This window comes from Brachyhypopomus gauderio, unplaced genomic scaffold (genome assembly GCF_052324685.1).
Source record: "Brachyhypopomus gauderio isolate BG-103 unplaced genomic scaffold, BGAUD_0.2 sc182, whole genome shotgun sequence".
Taxonomy (NCBI): Eukaryota; Metazoa; Chordata; class Actinopteri; order Gymnotiformes; family Hypopomidae; genus Brachyhypopomus; species Brachyhypopomus gauderio.
The window spans coordinates 156,184-179,364 of NW_027507003.1; the positions used below are offsets into that span (position 1 = coordinate 156,184).

Genomic DNA, 23,181 nt, shown 5'->3' on the forward strand with positions numbered 1-23,181 from the left:
AAGATATATACAGTATATGTTTATGCTAGTATTTAATGCTAATGTTTTTTTATAACGTTTTTTATTTTATCTTGACAAACTCTCCAACTGTAGCTCAGCAACATGTATAAGAGAGGATCCTTTCATATTTTCCTCGCGGTACGAAGAGGACCACAATCCTCCTAACATTCCATGATCTTATAGAGTGAACATTAACATTTCTTGTTTTTGGTTTTCATATGGCTGAATGTAGAACAATGTTTTGTAGGTTGCCAAGGACCTCTTCCAGTTCGAGGGTAAAGTGCCACAATACTTCTAATGAAACATTTTTCAAAATAGTTTTAAACTGTTAACATGTTTCTTCACATTTAGCAAAAATGAGCAGATTCAGAACCCTGGACAGTTCCAGCATGGATCAAATTTTTTTCTGAAAATATCAATAACGTAATCACTTATTATTTAATATAGAGCATGTGTAAAAAGGAGTGTTCATAATCTTCTATAACTGGCATAGTGAAGTAAAAAAAAAACTACAATATAGGCAATCATGTGTAACAACACACATTTAAATGTGTCCAGCTCATTATGATGAGAATGGAGGCTTGGAAAACGGAGGTTGATTTGTATGTTTTATCGACAGGAATTAATTGCTCAACTGAAGTGACAGGAATAAAAAATTAATCAGAAAAAACTTAAGAATAAATCTAATATGGAAAATTGTGCAAATAATCACCTTTTAAATGATTAATTATGTTAGATCAATATGTTTGGTGTGAACAAATGTTTTGGGATAACCCTGACTGTGAGGAACAATTTAAAGTTTACCCCGTTGAAAACTAGCCTACGTTAAAATATAAGTTACTTGTCAAAACACGTTAAGCCTACTTGTCAGTGTCACGTATAGCCTTATTTATGCACAAAGAACAGAGTCGAAAACGTGCTAAATGCAATCTGAATAACAAACAAACTATAAACATTTGCGGCTGTATCAAAAAAAGATAACATTTGCCTTGAATAATTAATAATATGAACAGAAATAGTCAAAGCAATGTCTACAAATAAATAAGCAGTACATTTCCGTACATATTCCGTACATATGACGAATATTGAAAAACTTATTTCGGATCGACACGAAGTGAACAGTAGGGGTCGCCAAGACATTTCTATACTGACTTCAAACGTCAGTAAGCGGAGTCATATTTTTCCCCACTAGTCCTGCTTAACTAGTCCTGCTTATGAACTACTCAAGATTAGTTACAAATCCATCCTTCATTTTACCAATTTAATGTAAGCCTGTGGCCAATATTTACTTTGAAGAATCTAACCGTTGACTTTTTTAGGCTAGAAATATAATGTAACTGCATCAAGAATTCATAAAACACGTGCTTTTACAGTTCTAGTTTATACGCAGAATGTATTTTGTTGGAGTAAATTGTAGGCTAATTCTAAAATGTACGTCTGTTGCAACTACTGGAGAGTCTTTTGTACTTGGATCAAGCTGATTGTTTTGTACACACGTGTTCGTTGTTTTCACAGGCTACTGTTTACTTGGGGAATGGCAGTTTGTGGTTGGAGATACATGTCGTGCAGTTCGTCACTACCGGCGAGAGAATATTTAGTGAAGATGCGTGTATTAACTCTGGAAAACGTCTGGTTCCACTGGGGCTCGAACCCAGGACCTTCTGCGTGTAAAGCAGACGTGATAACCGCTACACTATGGAACCGCACGACCGACGGACCTGTCGTGAAGGGTGAAGTGGACGATATAAACGAGGTTGGTGTTTCTTCACGTTTGTCTCTGAATGTCAGTCGTGACCACGTAGGTTCGTTTCTACGGCTCGTCACACGCCACCATTAGCGTACAAGACCCGGTAACTGCAGGACTTTGGTGAAGTTAGCGTTCATTTGGTCAGCCAACAGTGGGCGGTCATTACACGGCTCCGTGGGTGTCCCGTCTTCGTGGTTTGCTGATGCGATGACCGATTGTACTTACGGCCATGGGAGTCACCATATTTATGTCTCCTGAGGAAGTTCGTGAGCGTATCATCCTCTCAGCTTACTGACAGTCCAAACTTCAGTCATTCTCTTTCCGTTTGCATATTCATTATGTTACAGTTGACGGCTATTAGGAGGATTCCTGACAGACAGACAGTTTTAAGAGGTTATGTGGCAATGGCCGTTTAGAGAATGGAAGATCGAGCGAACAGGAAGAAGTAGGTTAAAAGGCATGGACATATTTTCAAGTGGTTAATGGTATGGTTAGGTAATAGCCTATTTAAAGCTATAATTAGGAATTTACGAAAAAAAATGTCAGCGCTGGCACAAACAAAGCTATGCAATTTTCTAAAACGTTATGAGGATTGAGAAGGTAGGTCAGCACTAGAGAACATCTCGATTTCTTAAAAGACCAACGTATACTAGTGTTATGAAGACCCACCCTCAGGATGCTTTAAACAGCCTACCTGTATGGCTATTACTGTCACTATCACTGAAGTGTCTAGGACAATTATAGGCTTTAAAAGACATGAAGAGTAAAAAGCACTCAATTACATGCAGGAGATGCTCCTGAGTGGTCTACAAGGCACTGAAAGACAAGAGCTCATTGCACATAAAAATGCTGTCCACTGATAACAAACTAACAAAACAGTACATGTTGTCAGTCATTTTATCAAATGTTTTGACAAAAATGTATGCAGTCTTCACAAATGTTCCAAGAAACCAAGCCTGGTCCATATTTTCTTACATTTCCTTGGCAAAAATAGGTTAAATACCATAATAACTCATACCTGAAAGAAGGTTTCTGCAAGAATCAATGTTAATATACACCCACCAGCCAGGACATTACAAACAATTAATTATACCTATATTCACTGAAGACATAAGCAAACCTCTTGCATAGGTGCATGTTGTAATTTTGCAGATTGTAAATCACGCAAAGTTCAAAAGCCACTTTCTTCTTTGTTCCTCAAGACCACAGGTAATATAACTGGTGGTGGTTGATGGGGGGGTTAGAGATCAATGTAACGCTGATCTAGTGGCATTGTTGAGCTGGTATAAAGGCAAAGAAGAGTAACTACTGTGAGAACTAGTGTGTTGAGCTCCATGACCTATAGTGATAAAGGACCTCTAACTTCTAACACACATTGAGCAGTTCAACAAAACTGGACACATAAAGTTTCTAATTTTGTGGTGTTTTAATGAATGAAGTTGGTGAGTGTACAGTTTTCAAGAAATGAGAATACAGATTTCTAATTAGGACATTTTAGTAATTTCACATGCTCTTTCTTCAAACTGGTTCGAAATGGAATCAAAAGCCCACTTTCTGTAGATGGCTATGCTTGAAATTCTGTCAAGTGGATGACTAACAAATCATAGAACCATAAATGCATGATTGGGTGGTAATAATACTGTCAGTCACATCCATTTTGAAATTGCAGGTTATCAAACACATATGTCCATGGAGAATGCTGTAAGTCTGTAACTGGGTTTCTCACCTAGATGTTAAAGTTTGGTAGACTACAAATCACAAGAAATAAAGTTTATAAATTAATGCACTTGTTAAAAACTATATTTTTATTCACAAATAGTTATAGTTTTTAAACATTTACTGTTGTTTTGCCAATAATATTACTTTATTCAAAGTAATAAACTGTATACAAAACACAATCACCATGCACTAATTAGAATATTTAATAACTACTAGAAAATAAGTAACCTATAGAAGTGTATTGAATGTTATAACACGCAAGGTATCCTACAAATCAGGATGTGATAACCACTTGTACTTGTGTCTGTTAACATACAAATTTGTCAGTCACTTGCTTTCATGTATATCTGTATATATATATTATCTTTAACCCCTTTTAATTGAATACACAATTATACTACAATACATTAATGCTTACAGCCTTAGGTGTAGTTTTGGGGATGGATGAGGGGTGTATGTCTCCCCCCAATAATTCTTGCTCACACTACCCACAGATTGTGATTAGGCTGGGTGAGCGGTGCCCTCCCCATATGCTGAAATGAAACCTACAGCACTAACAGTGACCAAGTCACCCTAAAGTTTCTTTGCATTATTAAACTAATTTGAGTGAAAATAGTCCCAGCAAAGCCCATATGTATGCTTAACAAAAATGGCCTAAACAACAAAAAAGTCATTACTCTGCAAAACAATAATTACCTGTTCCCATAAACACTGTTGTGCCAAAAAAGGTGTCATTCATCACTTTTAAAAATGTTGAATACGATATTTAGTGTACACTCAAAAAATAAATATCCATGTAGGGAAATTCATGCCCTAACAAAAGCCTGATATGTTAGTATTTTAGCCTAACTGAAATGACCACAATATCATATTGGCCTAATTTCAGTCAATTTGTCCACAATAGTACCAATATTATACTTGTAGTTTGATACATTTTCACAATAGAATATTTAACAAATCCCCATAAGAAGTATAAATGCAAAAGCCTTGTATACTTTAGCATCAATTTGTGCACTGGCCTAAACTGTTCAGTTAATTGTCCAGGATAACACAGAGGCCTCGATTGTGAAACCATGAAAAAGAAAGATTAATTAAATATTTTGTTAAGAAGGATTATCTTGCTAGTCTGAATTTGAGGACATGACTCCTCATAAAAGAATGAATACAGTCTATAATCATCGACCACAACCTGTGCAGTTGTCTGTACACTCACCTGTAAAAAATAATAACATATAAATGAATCGGAGGGGCAGGCTTTAGGACCCAGGGTGCGCGAATTTCTTCTCCAGCTGCTGCGGTCGAGAACTGGCGATGAGGGAAGATCGCGGGCAGAAGCTTAAAATTCGCACTGGGTTGAATCATTCACTAATTCACTCTTTTTGAACTGAAACGAAAGCCACAGACACTTACACGTTTCACGGTCCCTTCGTGAATACTTCACGTTCAAAGGCATAGGAAACCAGTTTGGGGCGTAAGGTAAGGCGACGCGGTACCATGCGATTAACAAAGGCGCTGCTGGCGAACGAGGGGGCATTAAAGGGGGCAGAACGCCACGGACGGCGATAGGCAACTCTGTAAACTTTCCAGTTTGCACGAGTGTACGAAAGTCCCAGTTTACCCCAACACTGAGTCTGGTACCGACCAGCTGGGACCACGAGTCATAGCCTTCCAAAAAAAATGGACCACCGTTATGTTTAAGAAATGGTGATGGGCTGATGATAGTGGGAGGTCATGTGCTGTCTGTGGGTGGACCGGGACCGGGCTATGACATGTGTTGTAGGCCTGCAAAAAAAGTGTGGTGAGCCCCCCCGGTCCATACAGTCGGTCTTTGTGTCATTCAGCGTGCCTTCGGTCGGTGGTCTAGTAGGTCTGCATCCTCCCAAGCTGTCACCGGGGAGGTAGTCTACCGCCCAGACCGCCTGTCCCGCATCCCACGTCTCCACCACACCACAACGACGTGAGTTGAGCCTTGTGCCTTTAATCCCACTACATCGGAACCGCAACAGTGGGTCCCTCCGTCCACCGTGTCGTAAGTTGGGCCCGTAGAAACGCATTTGTCTTTGTGTCTAACTTTTGATGTCCAGTGACGGCGAGACAGACCTGTCGCTCACATGAACTCGGATGATGGGCTTTGTGTGATGGGCTGCACCAAACATTTCAGTGTATCTCTGTTCAAAATATGATGCACGGCGAGGTAAAGACTTTTTTTCACCGACACGGACCTTTCTCCTCACGATAACCGGGGAAAGCTATAAGAAGACGTGTAGGTGTAGCAGAGAAGAAGCTGTCTGTCGGTAAATTAGGCGGGTTACCTTCATCAGACCTGGCGTGGGTCCTGCCAACGTGCAGGACATGCAGCCAGTGCATGCACACAGGGATTCACAGCATGATATGGACTGCTTGCGATTGCATGTCGTGTTGTCGTTGTGAGTCTTTCCTCTTGACGAAAACACACGAGACTATGAAAGCATGAGACGACGGGGCTGAAGTTGGCTGCTTATTCGCTATGTTGTATTCGCTATATGCTTTCACAAGCATGGACTGACCTGCAGTCAAACGTTTGCGTGCCTGCGCTGAATTGAGAGAAACAGTTCATTGTCTAAAAGACCACATCACATTGCTCGGGACGTGTTAATCCGACAGAACTGACTTTGAAACACTTTATTAATACGGCAAACTGGCACAATGCATGACTGTATTTTTTTTTTTACATTCAAATACTCGAATCGTGATGTAAACGTATATATCACACCTCCAACGTAGCAGTTCCATAATTTTGTCAAATGTTCATATTTTTTTGTCATCAACTCCAAAGATATATAAATGTCATGGCACAGATGAGAGAAAATATTAGATGTAGTTATTATATGTAGATATTATTTGAGATGAGATGAGATCATGAGGCTGGCGTGTACTGTGGTACCTCCATGTGATGTTTTCTTGATCGAGAACTTGGGAGGTTGGGGAGAAACAGTCAATTTAGAAATCATGAATGAACCCTGGGAAAGGAAATGTTAGGAATGTTATAGGTATGTCCCTCCAAACGTCCTCCACAGTATCTTAGAAGACACACTGATCAGTGTTATCAGAGCCTTGTTAAAGTCTATGGCTGTAACAGTACTCTGCCCGGCTGATTCAGAAATGACGTCTAACACATGAAGATGAAGCACTTAACGATACACTGTTTAATATGGAGGGAAAGAGATGGTGTAAGAGTCAGGCTGGCAGCACCCTTAGGAAAAGTCACAATGAACGGTTTTGCCAGGTCAGCAATGGGCTGCTGTCAAACTTATAAAGTTGAAGGTTTGAAACAGCTTACCAAACAAGTTATTGCAAATATCAACATGCCACGTGCTTTACATCTGTATTATACTTGTTAAGCATTGATATACAGGCAGATAGGAGGGCAAAAGATGACTAATTAGAAGTCTTTTTCAAATGCATTCTTGCCAACTGGTGGACTTTGGCATAAGGTTGTGTTGTGAATTAAAAGAACAATCCGTATGGTTTTCAGATTAATGTGGGGAATATCTGACAGAAATTAATATTATTTGGGACAAAATGTATGTTATTGCTGCTGTGGCCACTTTGCATTGTCTCTCCCTTGTCACAAGCTAAAATAATGCCACAGAGAAAAGGCAAGGATACATCATCAAGGGTGCATGAAACTTAGCCCAGCACCCACTCAGAACTGTTCATGCAGCATTGCTGGTCACCTTAGCAATCAGCGTTGCCATGTAACTTATTTCTCAATGACTGCCATGTAACATGAGAGAGATAGACAAAGACAGACAGAGAGAGAGAGAGAGGAATGGACTATGACATCTTTCCCAGTGAAAACATGGGTGATTACATTGTTGGGAGGGCCCCAATCATGGATGAGATGAGTCCATGGATCATGGCTTTTATACGTTTTTACAGTGATGGATCATTCTCTGTAGATGTGCTTTTGATGTGTACCCTCAGGGGAATAATGTCACCTAATGGTGGTGCAGAGATGAACACTTGTGAAGTTCTGTGTGGTCATAGGTTGAGGAAAGGCCTTTCTTACAGTGATTGGATTGACAGTAGTCATGACAGGGCCTGTGAGTAGCAGTAAGCCTTAAATATAGCAAAATGATAATGAAATGTACTGAATGCATGTTTAATTCTTACATTTCTGCTATATACTGACGTGAAAAAATGCTTTGACATATGGATACTGAAGTGAAGATGGATATAATGAGCTTGTGTGGACTGGTGTGGCATTCTTTAAAAACTTCAATTCCTTTGTGAATACTGCTTTCAGCTATATTTACTAACCGCTGTGTTTTTTCATGAAGAATGAAAATCATCGAGATAAAAAATATAGCATTTTATTTTTGACAGCTTATGATATTATACTTTGAATACCATTTTAGAGACTTGAAAAATAAACTATGTAGACATAAAATTAGACTGTTAAAGCCAGCTTAATGAAGATTAACACACTTCCCAAGCCACAACCTATACTGCTGCTGGGACTTTGAGACATTTTAAATCGCTAAACACTCCACACTCGATTTAAATAACATTCACACAGAGATTAATATGGTTTGTTTTCCAGGTAAAAACGTAACTCGTTCATCTAGGTGAACACGAACAGAACATGACGAAACTCAAATTCATGCATGCCATAATTAGGAACATTGTTCACCGTGACTTTCAAAAGGCCTCTATGATAAGCTCATGCGTCCTATCCATAAACAGACAACATCTCCAATTCACGTCGAACTGAAGTAGCATGTTTAAATACATATAGTAAATGCTTATATATTGTATTTATATATGTTTACATTAGTCTATCACACAGTCTGTCTGATACTTTATAAAGTACTCCACTACCAGAGCAGGAAGTTTTACAAACAGCTCTGTTGTTGTGGAACAATAATTAGCTATGCCACAGCCTAAACATAAAAACGGGTTAAACCCATGTCAGCAGCTTATCTATGTGAAAGAGTTTTTTTTATTCATCTACTCATTAGAAATCAAATGGCGACTATTTAAAAGAAAATGCTCGCAGTTTCAGAAAACAGTAATGTCCTATTTTTAAGAGAACTGAAGTCTACAAATAATCTCCAACAAGATTAGATCATCCGACGCTTTCTTTTACTTTCTTTAGGTTTAACAAACATGACTTGTAATGTGCGGAGAGATCCGCGAAGACAAGCCTGCACGCTGTTCTGTCACCCACACGTATTCCGGGACGTGTAACGTGTTCACTATTATGTGGTGTGTTTTCACTTTGTTAGTTGGGTAAGGGTTTTTCAGTTTAGCGCACCGTTGCGATCCCCTTTCCCCTTGAGCGGCTGGACTGCAGCGTTGCATGCTGGTACCCGTAGTCCCTGCTCCTCCCTTCTTTGGCCTGGCGTCGTCAGGGCGTGGGTTTTGAAACACTACAACTCCCATACTAACCGTCCTCCATCTGCCCCTCTCTCCCACCAGACCAGAGACTGAGCTACGGTACGGGTTGTCTTGACGAAACCCCCCCCCCGGACTTTCAGAACCGAAAATCGTCGAGATTAGTGAACTACGACCCGCAATAACGAAAGACGGAATTAAAGCCTTTCTCTCGATGCGCGAATATCTTCTAAATGTCGGTCAAACGGGTTGGTGATTGTTTCTACAATTTGACATCGTTATCTTGTTCGCTAATTATCTTTGGGAATTATTCAGTGTTGTGGACGGAGGGATCGGTTCTGGGCTGTGGCACGTTTGCACGTTTTGAATACTGGCGGTGTCCGATATGGGCCGATCGTATACTGTTTCGGAGATATTCTCCTGTACGGTGGCAGGCGGCTTGTCTTGAGCCGATAGTTGCTCGGAGGAGACTTGAGGAGATCCGAACATTGCTCCTTCAATTTAAAACACCTTGATAGGTGCGAACGTGGCTCCTCGCATCGTGGTGCACGAGTAGCGCTCGGTGGTCACCGATCCCGGTCATGTGCGTTGAGTTACGTGTGAGTTACCCCATGGGGAACGTGCAGAGACAGACCCCAAAGTGCGATGTTTCCTCATGTAGGTGAGATCACCCTCCAAACGTTGTCTGGCATCCCCTCTGTTTATTCCAGCACAGCCCTGGTCGGGGAGAGACGACATGGTCCAGGTGCTCTCTGGTGGGCACCGGCCAACGCGGTTAGGCTTCCCCACACCCGAATGGTTGGGGGTTTCGGGTGATGTGCTGCTGACCCGCGGGGGCTACATGGTTAGTTGGGCTGCATGGTGGCCACCACGAGTGTGCATCAACAACGTCGCTGCTCCTTTCTGCAGAGCACGGTCTATTTCAGATCATCCCTCTTCAGAAGACCTACATCGTGTCATGTGTGTGTGTGTGTGTGTGTGTGTGTGTGTGTGTGTGTTTGTGCACCTCGCCCTTGCGATCGTTTATGGATCACGGGGAGGTTTTATTTTAATTGTTAGCCTGATTTTGAGCAGACTGAACATCGTGAAGGGTTTCCCCATGAGGATCGACGTTCTCCTGTATTGTGTGATAACCTGCGATTGTTTATGTGCCCGACCCTGATCGAGCGAGTGGGCTGCTCAGAGTTTCAGCAGTAGGACAATTTTTTTCCCATCTTGCGGAAAATCTGCTTTATCCTAGACGTTATCACCTGTTATGGTCCGATGTATGGGTTTTGGTTATAATTCTGCATCATGCATCGCGGACCTGACACTTGGATGCGCGTGTACGGTCCTTTGTGCGCGTGAGCTCGGGGCTGCGGAGCCCGTCGACCGGGAGCGAGTGTGTTTGAGACTGGAGCAGAGGCGATGTTGTATTCCCGTGTCCTACCTTCGCTTTACGGCGCTGTGTGCTGCGGATCAAAACAATAAGACGCTCGCACATCGCTTCCGCTCGATGGTTTCGCAAATGCTCACAGTTGAATCTGGGGATCTCGAATAAGCGAGGATGATGTTGAGAGTGTGACTCAAAACGGTACAAAACGGCACCGACACGAGGTTTTGGCGTGGACTGGCGAGCGAGATCATAAACTTTACAAATACACGGACTCCTGTGTGCTTTTCAGGTAGGCTGTGTGTCAGCTAGGTCTGACCTCCGTGGAGAGAAACGTGTGGATCAAAGTCGGAACCGTACGTGTCCTACACGCTCCAGTAGGTCCGGGCATCTCCAGCCGTTACGTGTACTGAACACACGGCCTGTCTCCCCGGACCTGCGCTCACCTGTTATTTCAGGTGCATGATCTTGTAGTTCAACAAAACTTAAATGTCACTTTTTTGGTCTGGTTTACAGATTTGACTATTTACAGAATTCAGTTTTTTTGCCACAGGAGCTTTTATTTTTTCTAGTCGTAATTTTGAGGAGGAATAATTTATGTACTCTAAAAACGTTATCCTACTTTTTATACAGCAAACAAGTCAAATGGGCATTGAAGTTCATGAGTTAATGCATATGTCAGTTGCTTTTTATCCGTTCGAATATGGATCAATAGTACCAGACTAAATATATTAACTGTAAAAAAAAAAAAGCGGTAGGATCCTCTGTAAAAAAGTATTATACGTCTCTCAGTGTTGTGTTTGAGCATCTTACTCCTCTTCCTTGCCTTATGTGGAAAAGCTTATTTCTGAATTGTTTTGTAGTTAAAGATGCGTATCCCTATGGATTCATGCTCACTGTAATCACATGTCTGGAGCCCTTCTTTGGCATACATCTTGGAGGCTGTTAAGCCAACAGCATCCCTCTCAAATCATCAGCATCCCTAGGAGCAAAACACATGATGGTGATAAAAGTGTATGCATGTATGTAGTGTGTGAAGTGAGCAGTGGTGTGTGAGCCTGGATGGGTGCTGACCGTGACCTCTATAGAACAGCAGCAGGGGGCCCACTGTCATGCAAACGCAGCCCAGGTTAGGGGGGTGTTGGGGCGACGGCCTTCGGGCTCCTCTACACCTGTATTTACCAGGCGTCTGCTCGTCTTCTTAACGGTGTGTTCACCTGTATTACCTGTATGACAGTGCTGGGACACCTCCGACATATACAGGATCTACATCAATCACCTGAATGGCGTAAGAAACACATGCAAAAGCCACCTGGTTATGGTGAATGTGTCTCTTCATGTTGACACAGAGTTGACGCTCTGGGACCTATAGTGACCCTTACTGTGTATTTCACCTCCGCGATGCTGCTGCTGGCTTTCCGTATTTTGTCGTGTACGTGACCGTTCATAGATTAGATCTGTCAGAAAACGTATTACTTTCTTTATAATCAGTGTTGGACTGACTCTTCATCTCAACATTCAAAAGTTTTGACAAAGAGTTGTGCTTCAGGTGGGATGTCTGTGTTGAAACGAATATCTGCGGTTCTGATGGTAGACGGGCATCACCAGGGTATCGACAAGTCCTCGGATTATTCTGGTTAATTGTGCTCCTTCTAAACAGGATGTGTTACATTGTCAGCGCGTTGTCTATGGTGGTGGTGATCTTTATTCCTGCTTGTAAGTGTGAGCTTAAAGGAAATTGTGACATCTTTTGTAAGGAACCTCATTTACAGGAAGTTTCTAACTCGATTCTTAGCACTGAATCTTAACACTACAATCTTGAGAACAAGCAAATGATTAAAAATAAGATTTATGCACCTCCTGATCTTATAATTACCATGCCATTGTTTGTAATATTGCCATGTAAGGAGCACATTATCATTTCATAAATACTTCTCAATTGCTTTCTTTAAGACAGTAATGCTCATTTAATACATCAATGTATTAATATTTAAATATTTAGAGCAATAGCATACTTTGATCTTCGATATCAGTGCCTAAACCTGTAGTTGGCACTTTTGTGATTAATAACAAAAACAAATTATTGTAGGAATACAGAAAGAAAAAAGTATTTTTTTAATACATTATGTAAAATCCATGTGTTTCTTTCTGGAACCCACTAACTGCATATCTGTGAGTTTCCTTCGGGTAAAGATATAGGAAGCCAGCTTTAACCCTTTGGTATTTTGAAAATGACAGCTGGTTTGATTTTTGTATTTTTTGCTCAGTGGCATGGTACTTGAACAACTTAACACACGCAGCAATAGGGCTGCAAAAAATTGTCATAGCGAGGGGTTTGCAAAAAGCTAAAAAGAGTTCTGAATGTATTATTGGAATAATGTTTTGAAACAGCTGGATTTTAAATAGAATTCAGAAGCACAGCATGAGGCTGTAATCATCAATCTGTAGAAATAATTAAGACCTCAGCTGACCTTGTGACAGCATTTTTTGTGTTTCCTGACACCTAAAAAGCTGTTGGTTGGGTCGGAACAAAGATGAAACAAAGTTGAAAGAAAGAGAGCACAGACTGTGAGGTTTTAGTTGAATGATGAAGTGTGTACTTGATTCCCTCTCATAGACACTTGGGTACATGGAAACCGGGTCAGTTTTGCTCAGATATTCATTGCTAGATGTTGTGCTGCATGGACTTGAATATTTGAGTTTTGAATATTTGAATTATGATGATGTTTTAAAGAATTCTGATTTTACAGTTCAGGAAAGTCATGCATTTGTAGAAATTTTGAAGTAGCTTTTTGAAAGGCTTTTAAATGTCCAGAATCTTTCAAGTTGATCAAAGCTGTTTATTCATGCCAGCTACCTTTCCTTTTGTTTGTAGCTCTGTACCATATACAGACGAAAACCTTGTAAACACACATCTGTCGACACGCCGTGAGGAATGCAGTGTTGAAAAAACGCCTATGCAGGTGACACACTTTTTGGTATTTCACAAGAACTTTCCCTATTTTTCTCCACAAGCACTCTGGTTCTTAGCCTAACACCGTTCCTGTGTGCCAAGGTGGATCCCTCGCCAATGAACGTGGGGGATGGAGGCGCGGTGAGCAGAGAGAGCGGTGCCCCCGCTCACGCCTCCGTGAGCATGGTGGGGAACCCACAGCAGACGCTGCCTCCTGAACTCCGAGGAGACGTGCCTCCCAGCCAGCAGAGCAAGCTGAGGACATCCACAGACTACAAAGCGCCTGGGGTCTGCTCAGAGGCCAGCAAGGCCAGCAATTCAAACCATTGTCCAGAAGTCCCTCCCTCCCATCCTCGCAACAATGCTCCTGTGTTCAGCACTGATCCTTTGAGCACGCCATTGCCCGATAGGACAGAGGTTCCAAAAGCCAAGGCCGACGGTGCAGGCGTCTACCCCACTCACCACTGGCCTTGTGGGAAAAAGGTTGCCGCGGAGGAGCCGGTGAACTCTGTTCACGGTGGCGCAACCTCGAATAAAAAAAGCCCTCACAGCCCTGGCCACGCCCAGTCCGTGATTGGCCTGCCCCCAGGATTCCAGTGTTCAACGCTCTTCAAACCTGGCCAACCTGTTGCTTTCCTCCCCTCCCCTAACTTTTCTTCTCCTCTCTGTAAGATCACCTTGCCCCCAGCGTTGGGCCAGATCGCCGCCTTGAGAGAAGCCACAGCTAGCCAATTTCAAAAAGAGTGTCCAGCACCAGGCCCTGGTTCGAGCATGACGCCGAGGCTCAAAACATACCCGTATCAGTTCTCGGTGGGTAGAGGTCTCACCACTGACAAGAAACCACTGTCATCAGCATCTAAAGGCAGGAGTGACTCTGTGTCTAACGCTAAGGGCTGCAAAGGTGTAGGAGAGCACAAATCCGCAATATCTTCGGCTGTTAGCCCAGCTATTCAGCTGCCAGTGCAACAGGCCACACAAGGCTCAGCCCCTCTGACTCGCTACACTATCTCTCCCACCGCTGCCATCTGCTGTAGCTCCGCACTGGCCAAAATCACCACTCCAAAAAGGCTACTCAGCCTCGTAGAGAAATGCCCACCCTTCAGAGGGGTCGAAAAAACCCCTGTGGCGTATTTGAAGCCCAAGACATCATCGTCAACCGAGGAACACAACGCTCCTTGTCCCCCAGAAACAAGGGACGTGCCCCTTGACTTGTCCTCAAAGTCCAAACGTCCGAAATGCGCGAAGGACACTCGGAACAGTCCCACTGTTGCAGCAGAGCATCATCCGGTCGAGCTTCGTCAGAAGAACGTCCACGCCGCCAAGAAGGCGCAGACCACTTTGGGTACGGCCACTACGTACGCTCTTCTGCCAGACACCCAGCGAAATGGCGCCAGCCAGAGATCCTCCTCAAAAATCATCAATCACAACAGTTTGGAACCGGCTGCGTCGTGGAGTAAAGGATCGAGTCCAGCCCCCCTAAATAATCTCCCAGGTACATATGTTGGAGTGGCCAGTCCCATACTGGCATCTACCTTGCGTAGCAAGGATGGGAAAAATGCTGCTTTTGTTGAAGACATTCAAACATTTGCTAAGCAAGAGACCATTTCCATTATTGATCAAGGAGAACAACTGCCCTCCAGGGGTAAAAAGGCTAATTTCTCAGTCAAAGGTGGCCAGCAAAATAAAGGCATCAAACACCCTCTTACTACTACTTCCCCCGGGGTGCTGGAGCTTCCCTCCACACCGCTGTTTGTAGGTGCAAGCTCACAGTCCCCTCGGAAGACTTTGGGTGGAAAAGCAGGAATTCCTTATACACCTCCAGTTATTAAATCATTATGGCAACAGCCTAGCATTATTTCCCAGGGGATGTCAGTTCAGAAGCGATCGAGTCAGTCACAAGCCCCATCTAAAGTTAAAGGCAACATGAGTTGTGAGACCCCCTTATTCCATAGCTCTGACTTAAGCCTCACTAAACTGGATGAAGAAAAATGGGCGAAGACCAAGTCTCCTTTGTCCAACCTGGAGTCGATAGTGAAGCAGAAAGTTCTTGAGACCACTGCACTGACTGGTGAGAATTACTCTAATTTGTCTGCTGTGGGACAGAGGAATCCTGAGGTGGCCAGCATGCTCAACAGGTGTCCGGACTCCCCACCGCAGCAGAAGATGACCTCCACCACCTTCACGCCCTCCAGACTCTCGGAGGCACAGGACCACGAGATGGACAGAGCCTCCTCGCCCACGGATGTCACGACGACGGTGGCTAGACCGGAGCCCGCCGTCGAGGGGCCCAAGGAGAAGAGCCGTGAGAAACAGACAAAGCCATCCGAACACGTGACCGGCGCCGGCGGCCAGAGATCGAAGCCGAGCAGTCTCAAGAAAAGGTGCGCTTCTTCCGCTCTTAAGTCTGGTAGGAAAGAAAGTAAACTGACACAAGAGCTCGCGGAGGACACAAGAGAAAAACCCGGCAGCCGAACACAACTCCCTTCTCGTTCCAAACTGGAGGGAATTACTCTATCCATCCATCCGGCCCAGACTGAAGCGGAAGGAGAGAAGAAAGCGAGCGATGCCAAAGAGTTTATGCCTTCCACGGGGAAAGTAGCAGGACCTGTCAGCAAACAGAAGAAACCCAGGAAGCCCGCTAAGGAGAGGGCACCTCCTGAAATGCCGAAGACAACTGGGCTGCTATTGAAGATGCAGGAAAAGGAGAGTGTCACAGTAATGCAAGGCTCTACCTCTAAAAAAGTGAGCTTCAAGCTATGTTTGACTTTTTGTTATATAAAATAACCATTTTAATTTTCATTTGTTTACTTAACTAAATATTAACAGATATTTTACTAATATCAGCTGGTTTACTCAACCACAGTTTTTACCAGAACAAACAACATAACATTTTGCTAATTTTTCTGTTATCAACAGAAGAAAGATGTCTCATCGATTGTGGAGAAGAGTTTGCTGAAGGACAGCACCTGTCCTTCCCCTGAAACCATGGGCAAAATTCATAAAGGGAAAAGCAGCCTGGTTAAAATGGAGCAGCCTACCCCGAATAAAACCAGTAATGGTTTGATTTACATTACTCCTACTTCAATATGTGCCTTAGATGTTTATTCAGAAGCATTAATGGTCAACTTTATATCCTGGATGGGTTTATTGAAATTACTCTCCTTGGTTGTGGTTCCCCAGGTTGTGAGAGTGGCACAGTCGCCAGTGCCCAGGTGGAGGAGAACCCCAGCATCTTGGGCACCTCCACCCGGCCCTGTAAGGAGGCGGAGGCCCGGGAGGACCCCTCTCCCCGGCTCAGACGGGGCCGCCGGCGGACAGACGAAGCTCTGCTGAGAGACTGGAGCTTTGCGTCTCCACCCACTCCTCCTCCTCCTCCTCCTCCTGCTCTGGATCCGCCTTTTTCCTCAGTGCCAGCAGGGGCCCCCTCAGCCGCCCCGCCCCGCCGGCCTCGGGGAAGGCCTCGCCTCAACCCCCTCCCCGGGGCAGGGGACGCAGACAAAGCCAGGGCCTCGCAAAAGTCTGAGGCGGGAGATACTGCCTCCATGAAAAAGAGGAAGCGTTGCAGGAACCGCAGGTACCAGAATGGCGAGTACATCACAGAGAAGGAGAAGGCGGTGGATGGGCAGAAGAAAGAGAGACCTGGTGGTGGAGAGGACCAAGGTTCAGGTAAAGGTCATAGGCCTCGGAGCCGGTTCAGCAGACCTGTTGATCTTAAGCTTGATCTTTAGTTGTTTTGCTTCCAAGTTCCAAGACTCCATTCTGTTAAAATTTGAGATTATGATTTTTAAATATAAGCAAGTCCTGTACCTGATGCAACCACGTGGTCTTGTGAACATGTGAATTGTTACGTAGACTTACAAAGCAGTGCTTGGTGATGGTTTCAGACGAGAAGACGGCCCTATTCCCTCGTCTCAGCGCCACTTTGACATGCGGAGTGCCCGGTCCTGACCTGAGCCCCAGGAGGTCCCTGTACACCCGCTCAGGGACAGTGCGACGTCAGGAGAGTCCCCCCACCCAGGAATTTAACGACAAGCCTCCAGGAAAGAGAAAGTTCAAGAGCAAACACCTGTGCGACGCAGAGGAGCAGAAAAAGGTCGGCCTACTAAGTCTTATATATCAATGGCCGGCCAGCAAATATCTAGAAGCGCTTTAAAGACGTGTGCTGTCTTGTGAGGCAATTTTCATGGGAGGCCACGTACTGTTGTTAATTGGTCTTTTGGTGCCCCCTTCTGGTACACGGTGTTCCTGCAAGGTTGGCGGCTCCCCCTTTGCATGCGGCAGCTGGGTTTCTCCCAGTTTAGCGAGCGAGGCAGCTTCTGCCCTCTCAATGTCATGTCCTCCCTGCGGCTGGCTCCTCACTCCTCCCACGTATTTATTCCAGCTCAAGACCAAGCGGGGCCTTCTGGGTAAGCGCTCGTCGACGCAATCTACGGACGATGACAGCCCTGCGGCCAAGAAGCCCTTCGCCCCTTACGCCACTCCCAAGGGACCGTCGTCTCCTTCGCCTAGAAAGAAGGGGCCCGGTAGAGGCACAACCCCCGACTCCACCCCCAGCCGTCCGGTGCCTCCGGAGGTGCGCAGGCTAATCGTGAACAAAAATGCAGGGGAGACACTGCTGCAAAGAGCTGCTAGGCTGGGGTACCAGGTACGTGCTCCGCCGTTCTGTCCACACACCCGTCCTCAGCCTCCGCCTCGGCCACCAGCCTGTGAGCGCTGCAGGTGAAAAGTCGTAGTGTCCGATGACCGCACACAGTGTAATAATCGGCATGTTGTGAGGCTCAAGTGGTTTAATATCCCCCCTCCATCCCTGTCTAAAGGAGGTGGTGCTGTACTGTTTGGAGAAGGACATTCGGGAGGTGAACCGGCGGGACAACGCGGGATACACGGCGCTCCACGAGGCGTGCGCGCGCGGCTGGACGCACATCGTGCAGCTGCTGCTGAAGCATGGAGCGGACGTCAACTGCAGCGCCCAGGACGGGACACGGTGAGCCCATACATCCAGATCCGGGCCTCGCACAAACACGCCTCTCCTTCCTCTGCACTTTAGGTGTGACCTTTAACACCTGGTCGGTTATAATCTCTTGAAACTGAAGTGATTTTGCCTGCCGTCCTTAGGGTTGCCTATTATTGGCTCCGCAGTGCATGTGGGATTTTTCATGTTGAGTTTAAGGTTAAGATTTAATGCCATTCTTCCATATGGTTAGTGTTGGAATGAGATGCCGTTTCTTCTGGTCCACAACAACAGCATAGCAGGAGTGTAAACAAGAGGACAAAGTGTAGAACACGACCGTGGGAGAAAAGTGCAGCTGGAAATACAATAAACACACAGAACATTAAGCAGTGACACACTGGAGCGCTGGCGGGTGAGACGCTTCATAACGCACGGTCTTCATCAGAAAATAGACCGTGTGGGAACCACCCCCCCAGCAGCAAACAGTGCGCTGTAATGCCGTAGTCCGTCCAAGAGTTCTCTTGATTAAGATGCAGCTGTGCCGGAAAGATGCATGTTCCCCGGTGGTGGGGGTGCGTTGGGTGGTGTTGGCGCTCTGGCCTAGTCCAGGTGGGTGTTGGCAGGCTGCAGTGTGTTAAGTAGAGGGACTGCCTCTGGCGAGAAGCTGCCGTGGATTCTGCCGGATGTCAGGAGGGGTAACGAGAGTGAGAGTGAGAGTGAGAGTGAGAGTGAGAGAGAGAGAGTGAGAGTGAGAGTGAGAGTGAGAGAGAGAGAGAGAGAGAGAGAGAGAGAGAGAGAGAGAGAGAGAGAGAGAGAGAGAGAGAGGTGGGAGGGCTCATCCACCATGCAGCCGGCCTTGCAGATGCAGTGCTCGTGGTGGGTGGTGTTGATGGTGGGTGGAGAGAATCCCGGTGACCTTCTCGGCTGCAGAGGTGGTGCGGGTCCCCACGTCAGACTGTGAGACTGTCAGACTGCTGTGCGGTGTTCTCCCGCAGAAGGTTCCATCAACGTTGTGCCGCTCTCGATCTCTGCAGCCCGATCCACGACGCAGTGGCTGCTGATAACCTGGCGGCGGTGTGGATGTTGTTGAACCACGGCGCAGACCCAACCCTGGCCACCTACTCGGGCCAGACAGCCGTTAAACTGGCCCAAAGCGCCAGCATGAAAGCCTTCCTCAAAGGTAATGCTCACGCATTGTTTAAACCACAGTCGTCAGCATATCAGAGCAGACGTCGCCTGATTCACCTAAGAGAAATACCAAGGTGTGTGTGTGTGTGTGTGTGTGTGTGTGTGTGTGTGTGTGTGTGTGTGTGTGTGTGTGTGTGTGTGTGTGTGTGTGTGTGTGTGTGTGTTTCAACTGTGATTAAATCCAACCCTTGTGATTAAATCCAACCCTGAGCTAAATGTGTCTGTTGCATAAATATTCTTTGGCATATTCTCTGGGATACTTTGACCAAATTCATGTCCTTACATTTTTTAAAATAACTTTCTACCTTGAAGTTGAGCACTGCTGCTGAAATTCAATGTGGACATTTTAAACTCAGCCAACGTGCCTATTTTATATTAAAATATGTATCCCATCTCCACTGCTACAAGTAGGAAAAAAAAGTGTTTTAGTTGTTGATACAAACTTATTTCTATACATTTTGGAGATGGTGTTATGTCTCTGTCAGGCACAGCCATGCAGAGTTTGTAACAGTAGCACTGTTCCTGTCCACACCTGGTCAAAGAAGCAAACCAACTCTCGAAAAAACTGTTAGAAACCACTGAATCTGCATTAGCCAGAAATCCTTTATTAACTCTTTATTTAAAGCTGTTAACGGATGTCTAATGCAATTGCAATGGTGTGGGTTGATTTCAAATCCAGATCCAATAGGCAGCTAATTTAGCATGCTAGAACACCTGAATGCGGATATGTGACCGTTCATGTAGACTTTCTGAATGACGTGTCTCTTCTCAGAGTACTTCACTGACCTGGAGGGACGCACTGACCAGGACCCTGGTGTGCAGTGGGACTTCTACAGCAGCTCTGTGTTTGGTAAGAGCCGTCATTGAGTTGTCTGTGTGGAGCTTTTTTACCTTGAGTGCTAATAATGACACAGTCTGTGTTATTTATAATAGAGAAATTAAAATCTTACTGTCATAGACTTTCAGCTCTGTGGTTTTGACAGGTTGACGCACTTTCATTCCCAGAGTGAATTTTGCTTGATATTGTTTATGAAATGGTTGTCCACTAGAGGGCAGCACGGGCCTACAGTAGTGAGCTGGCTTGTCCTTCAGTCTGCCTCTGCGAATCGTTTCCCAGAAACAGATCAAGAGGCCTGCTGGGACTTCCTGTTGTCCCTGCCTGAGGACGAGGACGGGGAGGATTGGAGGGAGCAAGGGAAGGAGAGAGACTCCGATACAGACTGCCTTCTGTTTGAGTTCTCCTCCGAACCCCTATTACCCTGCTACCATGTTCAAGTATCGCTGACACAGGGGTAAGTGACCATAGAAACACAGACATTTGAACGTATGTGCTTGTGTCTATAAGATCTTGTTATATTATGATCTGTGAACATCTCATCATGAATACTGCTCCATAATGACTTATGCTTACCCTTAACAGTTATTGCAACTGGTTCCTGCTGACGGACGTGTTGAGGCGCATGAAGGTGTCGGCCCGGATCTTCCGGGCGAGGTATCCGCAGTTCGAGGTGGTGAGCATCGTGAGGGCGGAGCTCTGGAGGCAGATGAGCGTCAGCCAGACGTGCGTGGCCCCCGAGGACCTCCAGCCCACCGAGGGAGAGGAGGGTGACGAAGAGCTGGTGGAGCTGGTCCGTTGCGTCCCGGAGCTGCAAGGACTGCTGGGCTCCTCCATCCAGCTCCTGCGGGAGGACGAGGACGAGAGGTCGGAGGTCACCGCCCGGCTCTGCAGCAGCCGATAGCGAACAGACAGAACGGCGGCGGCAGGCCTCGGCCTACTGCAGCCATCGGCGGGCGGGGAGCTGTTCCTCGGGGACCGACGCCCCATTACCAGTACCAGCACTTTGTACGTTCAGCGTTCTGTCGCAGAAGACGCCCTTCCTCCAAGGCCGTGAGCCACTCTCGCAGAGCGGCCATATTAGATGGACTTGCCTTGGTATCGTCCCCAGGAGAATGGCCAGGGAAGGTCTCCACTAGCAACGCAACTTTCAGGTCCTGATCTGTAGGTATTTTTCACTATCCAATAACTATTCTCAAACCTTTTTATATGTGTGTATATATATATATAGATATATATATATACCTATAAGTATATGTAAATATATATGTATATCTTGACATCAGGGTGAATATGTTTTGTTGTAACTTATCACTGATATGTTTTAATGTTTTTTTGATCTTGAGGGTATGTGAATAATTTTGAAAGCGTGTCAAATCCAAGGCATTTCTTTTTTTTTCTTTGTCTTTCTGAACTCGCGTGTAAGAGGCTTACGTCCAGCTTCTTGAGGCAGGAAGGCCTCTGGGCCAGATGGTTCCTCTGTAAAGCTGCGACAGGCTCTCGCTCTGTGGCGAGGACCCCTAGCCCATAGCATATGTCCCTCGGCCTGCTTACCTCACGTTACCTCAGTTCACCTCCCCCCACAGCCCCCCCCCAACAAACACCTTCTTTACGCCTGTCTCTCATGTTTTGTTTTGTTTTGTTTTTTTTTTTTGGTTTTTTTTTTTGGCAGTGTAGCATTAAATTAATAGTTTTCCTGTATTAACTCTTGATTGTGGTTCTTTTTCGGAATGTTTTTGTTTGTTTGTTTGTTTATCCCCCTCCAAGTTATATTTTTAGAATCATTAATTAATTTAATTGTATCCAGAGGTTATCCTGTTTACAACACGTGAAGAGATTGATGGGCGTCGCCCACGTTGATGAAGGTTTCAGGCGTGAAAGCAAACCTGTGGATTACTTCTTGTTTGTCTTTTTTTTCTGGAGACTGTTCTGGATGCGGTCCAAGCCGTTGCTCTGCTCAAGGTCGTGAGGAGGAGAGTCTTCTACATGGCTCATGTCTCCGCTCATGATCCCCACAGGCTTTGTGGCACGTGGCGTCTTTTATTTACATGGTTTGATTGTTGTTTGTGCTTAATTTAATAGTCATTAATATATTTGACTTTTTTGTGTATCTGACAAATTATATATGAACATTTCTTTGTATGGTTGGTGCTTTATTTGAAATGTACAAATTACTGATCCCTTTACCCTAAAGATGTTTTGTTCTCCCTCACTGCAAACAGTATTTTAACAAGCAAAAGTACAGTTTTATTGTACTGGTGCTAAGATAGATTTTGTGTTGACAATCAATGATTTTTTTTCTTTTTTCTTTTGAACTGAAACCAATAAATGCTATTTAACTGAAGAGACAGAAATGTACAGAGAGAGTTTAGTTTCATTCCCTATGGAAATACGGCGAGTCGTGAGAGGAAGTGATTGGAAGGTTTATTGCTTGTGAGAACTCTGTTCAAAGAGGATTTGTTTATTTAATTCCTTTTTAAAAGAAATCAACCAGAATAAAGCATGATTGTCAAGTCTGGCTTGTGCTGATTAGTGTATTTAACTAGCCATCATTTCTAAGGTCATGTATGTTACCTGTAGAATAATTAAGCAGTCTATGATATATCAAGTAGAAGCATTCTACATTAGATTCATTCTATTAGCACACTGATAAATGAAAAATGTATTTCCAAAAGCCATTTTATTTAAATGCGATAAAAGGGACTCAGGTGGCAAGCGATGTTGCTGTCCTGGCACGGTGTCACGTTCAAATTATAGTCCACAAGGGGACAGTATTGACTCGCAATATATGTATATTTCCATGAATAATGTGCAATGCATGGTTCCATTCAAACCAGGGGCAACGCAGGGATGCATGAGGTCCCTCTAATCTGATGTACAGGAAGCTGCTGAAAGCGGCAGTGGGGCAAGGTCAGAGGTCATCCCAGTAACCTGGTGCACTTTGACGGAGGCCCAGATTCAGCGGTTGAGAAACGAGCCGTGTGATTATCCAGCCCATCGGGGAGTTGGGAAACTTGAGGTGTCTGCAGGCTGTTCT

The 23,181-nt window shown here is 44.8% G+C and overlaps 1 protein-coding gene and 1 non-coding gene across 9 annotated transcripts; one reads left to right on the top strand and one right to left on the bottom strand.

The window, feature by feature from the left end:
* The first annotated feature begins 1,183 nt into the window (after window positions 1–1,183).
* bcorl1 (BCL6 corepressor-like 1) lies at window positions 1,184–22,658 on the top strand. Of its 8 annotated transcripts, XM_076995117.1 has the most exons (13): window positions 1,184–1,266; window positions 1,516–1,753; window positions 13,093–13,180; window positions 13,273–15,912; window positions 16,087–16,222; window positions 16,351–16,836; window positions 17,055–17,263; window positions 17,552–17,815; window positions 17,988–18,154; window positions 19,156–19,301; window positions 20,082–20,159; window positions 20,427–20,601; window positions 20,730–22,658. In XM_076995117.1, exons 3-13 carry the CDS (start codon window positions 13,175–13,177, stop codon window positions 21,046–21,048), a joined length of 4,626 nt encoding a protein of 1,541 aa, XP_076851232.1. In that variant the 5' UTR covers window positions 1,184–1,266; window positions 1,516–1,753; window positions 13,093–13,174; the 3' UTR covers window positions 21,049–22,658. The 8 variants fall into 8 exon arrangements, with proteins under 8 accessions (XP_076851232.1, XP_076851233.1, XP_076851237.1 ...); XM_076995118.1 differs by lacking the exons at window positions 1,184–1,266; window positions 1,516–1,753 and adding an exon at window positions 4,772–4,942; XM_076995122.1 differs by lacking the exons at window positions 1,184–1,266; window positions 1,516–1,753 and adding an exon at window positions 8,768–8,947.
* On the bottom strand, window positions 1,631–1,703 carry trnav-uac (transfer RNA valine (anticodon UAC)). The gene has a single exon. It is a non-coding gene; the product is annotated as a tRNA-Val (tRNA).
* Window positions 22,659–23,181: the final 523 nt, after the last annotated feature.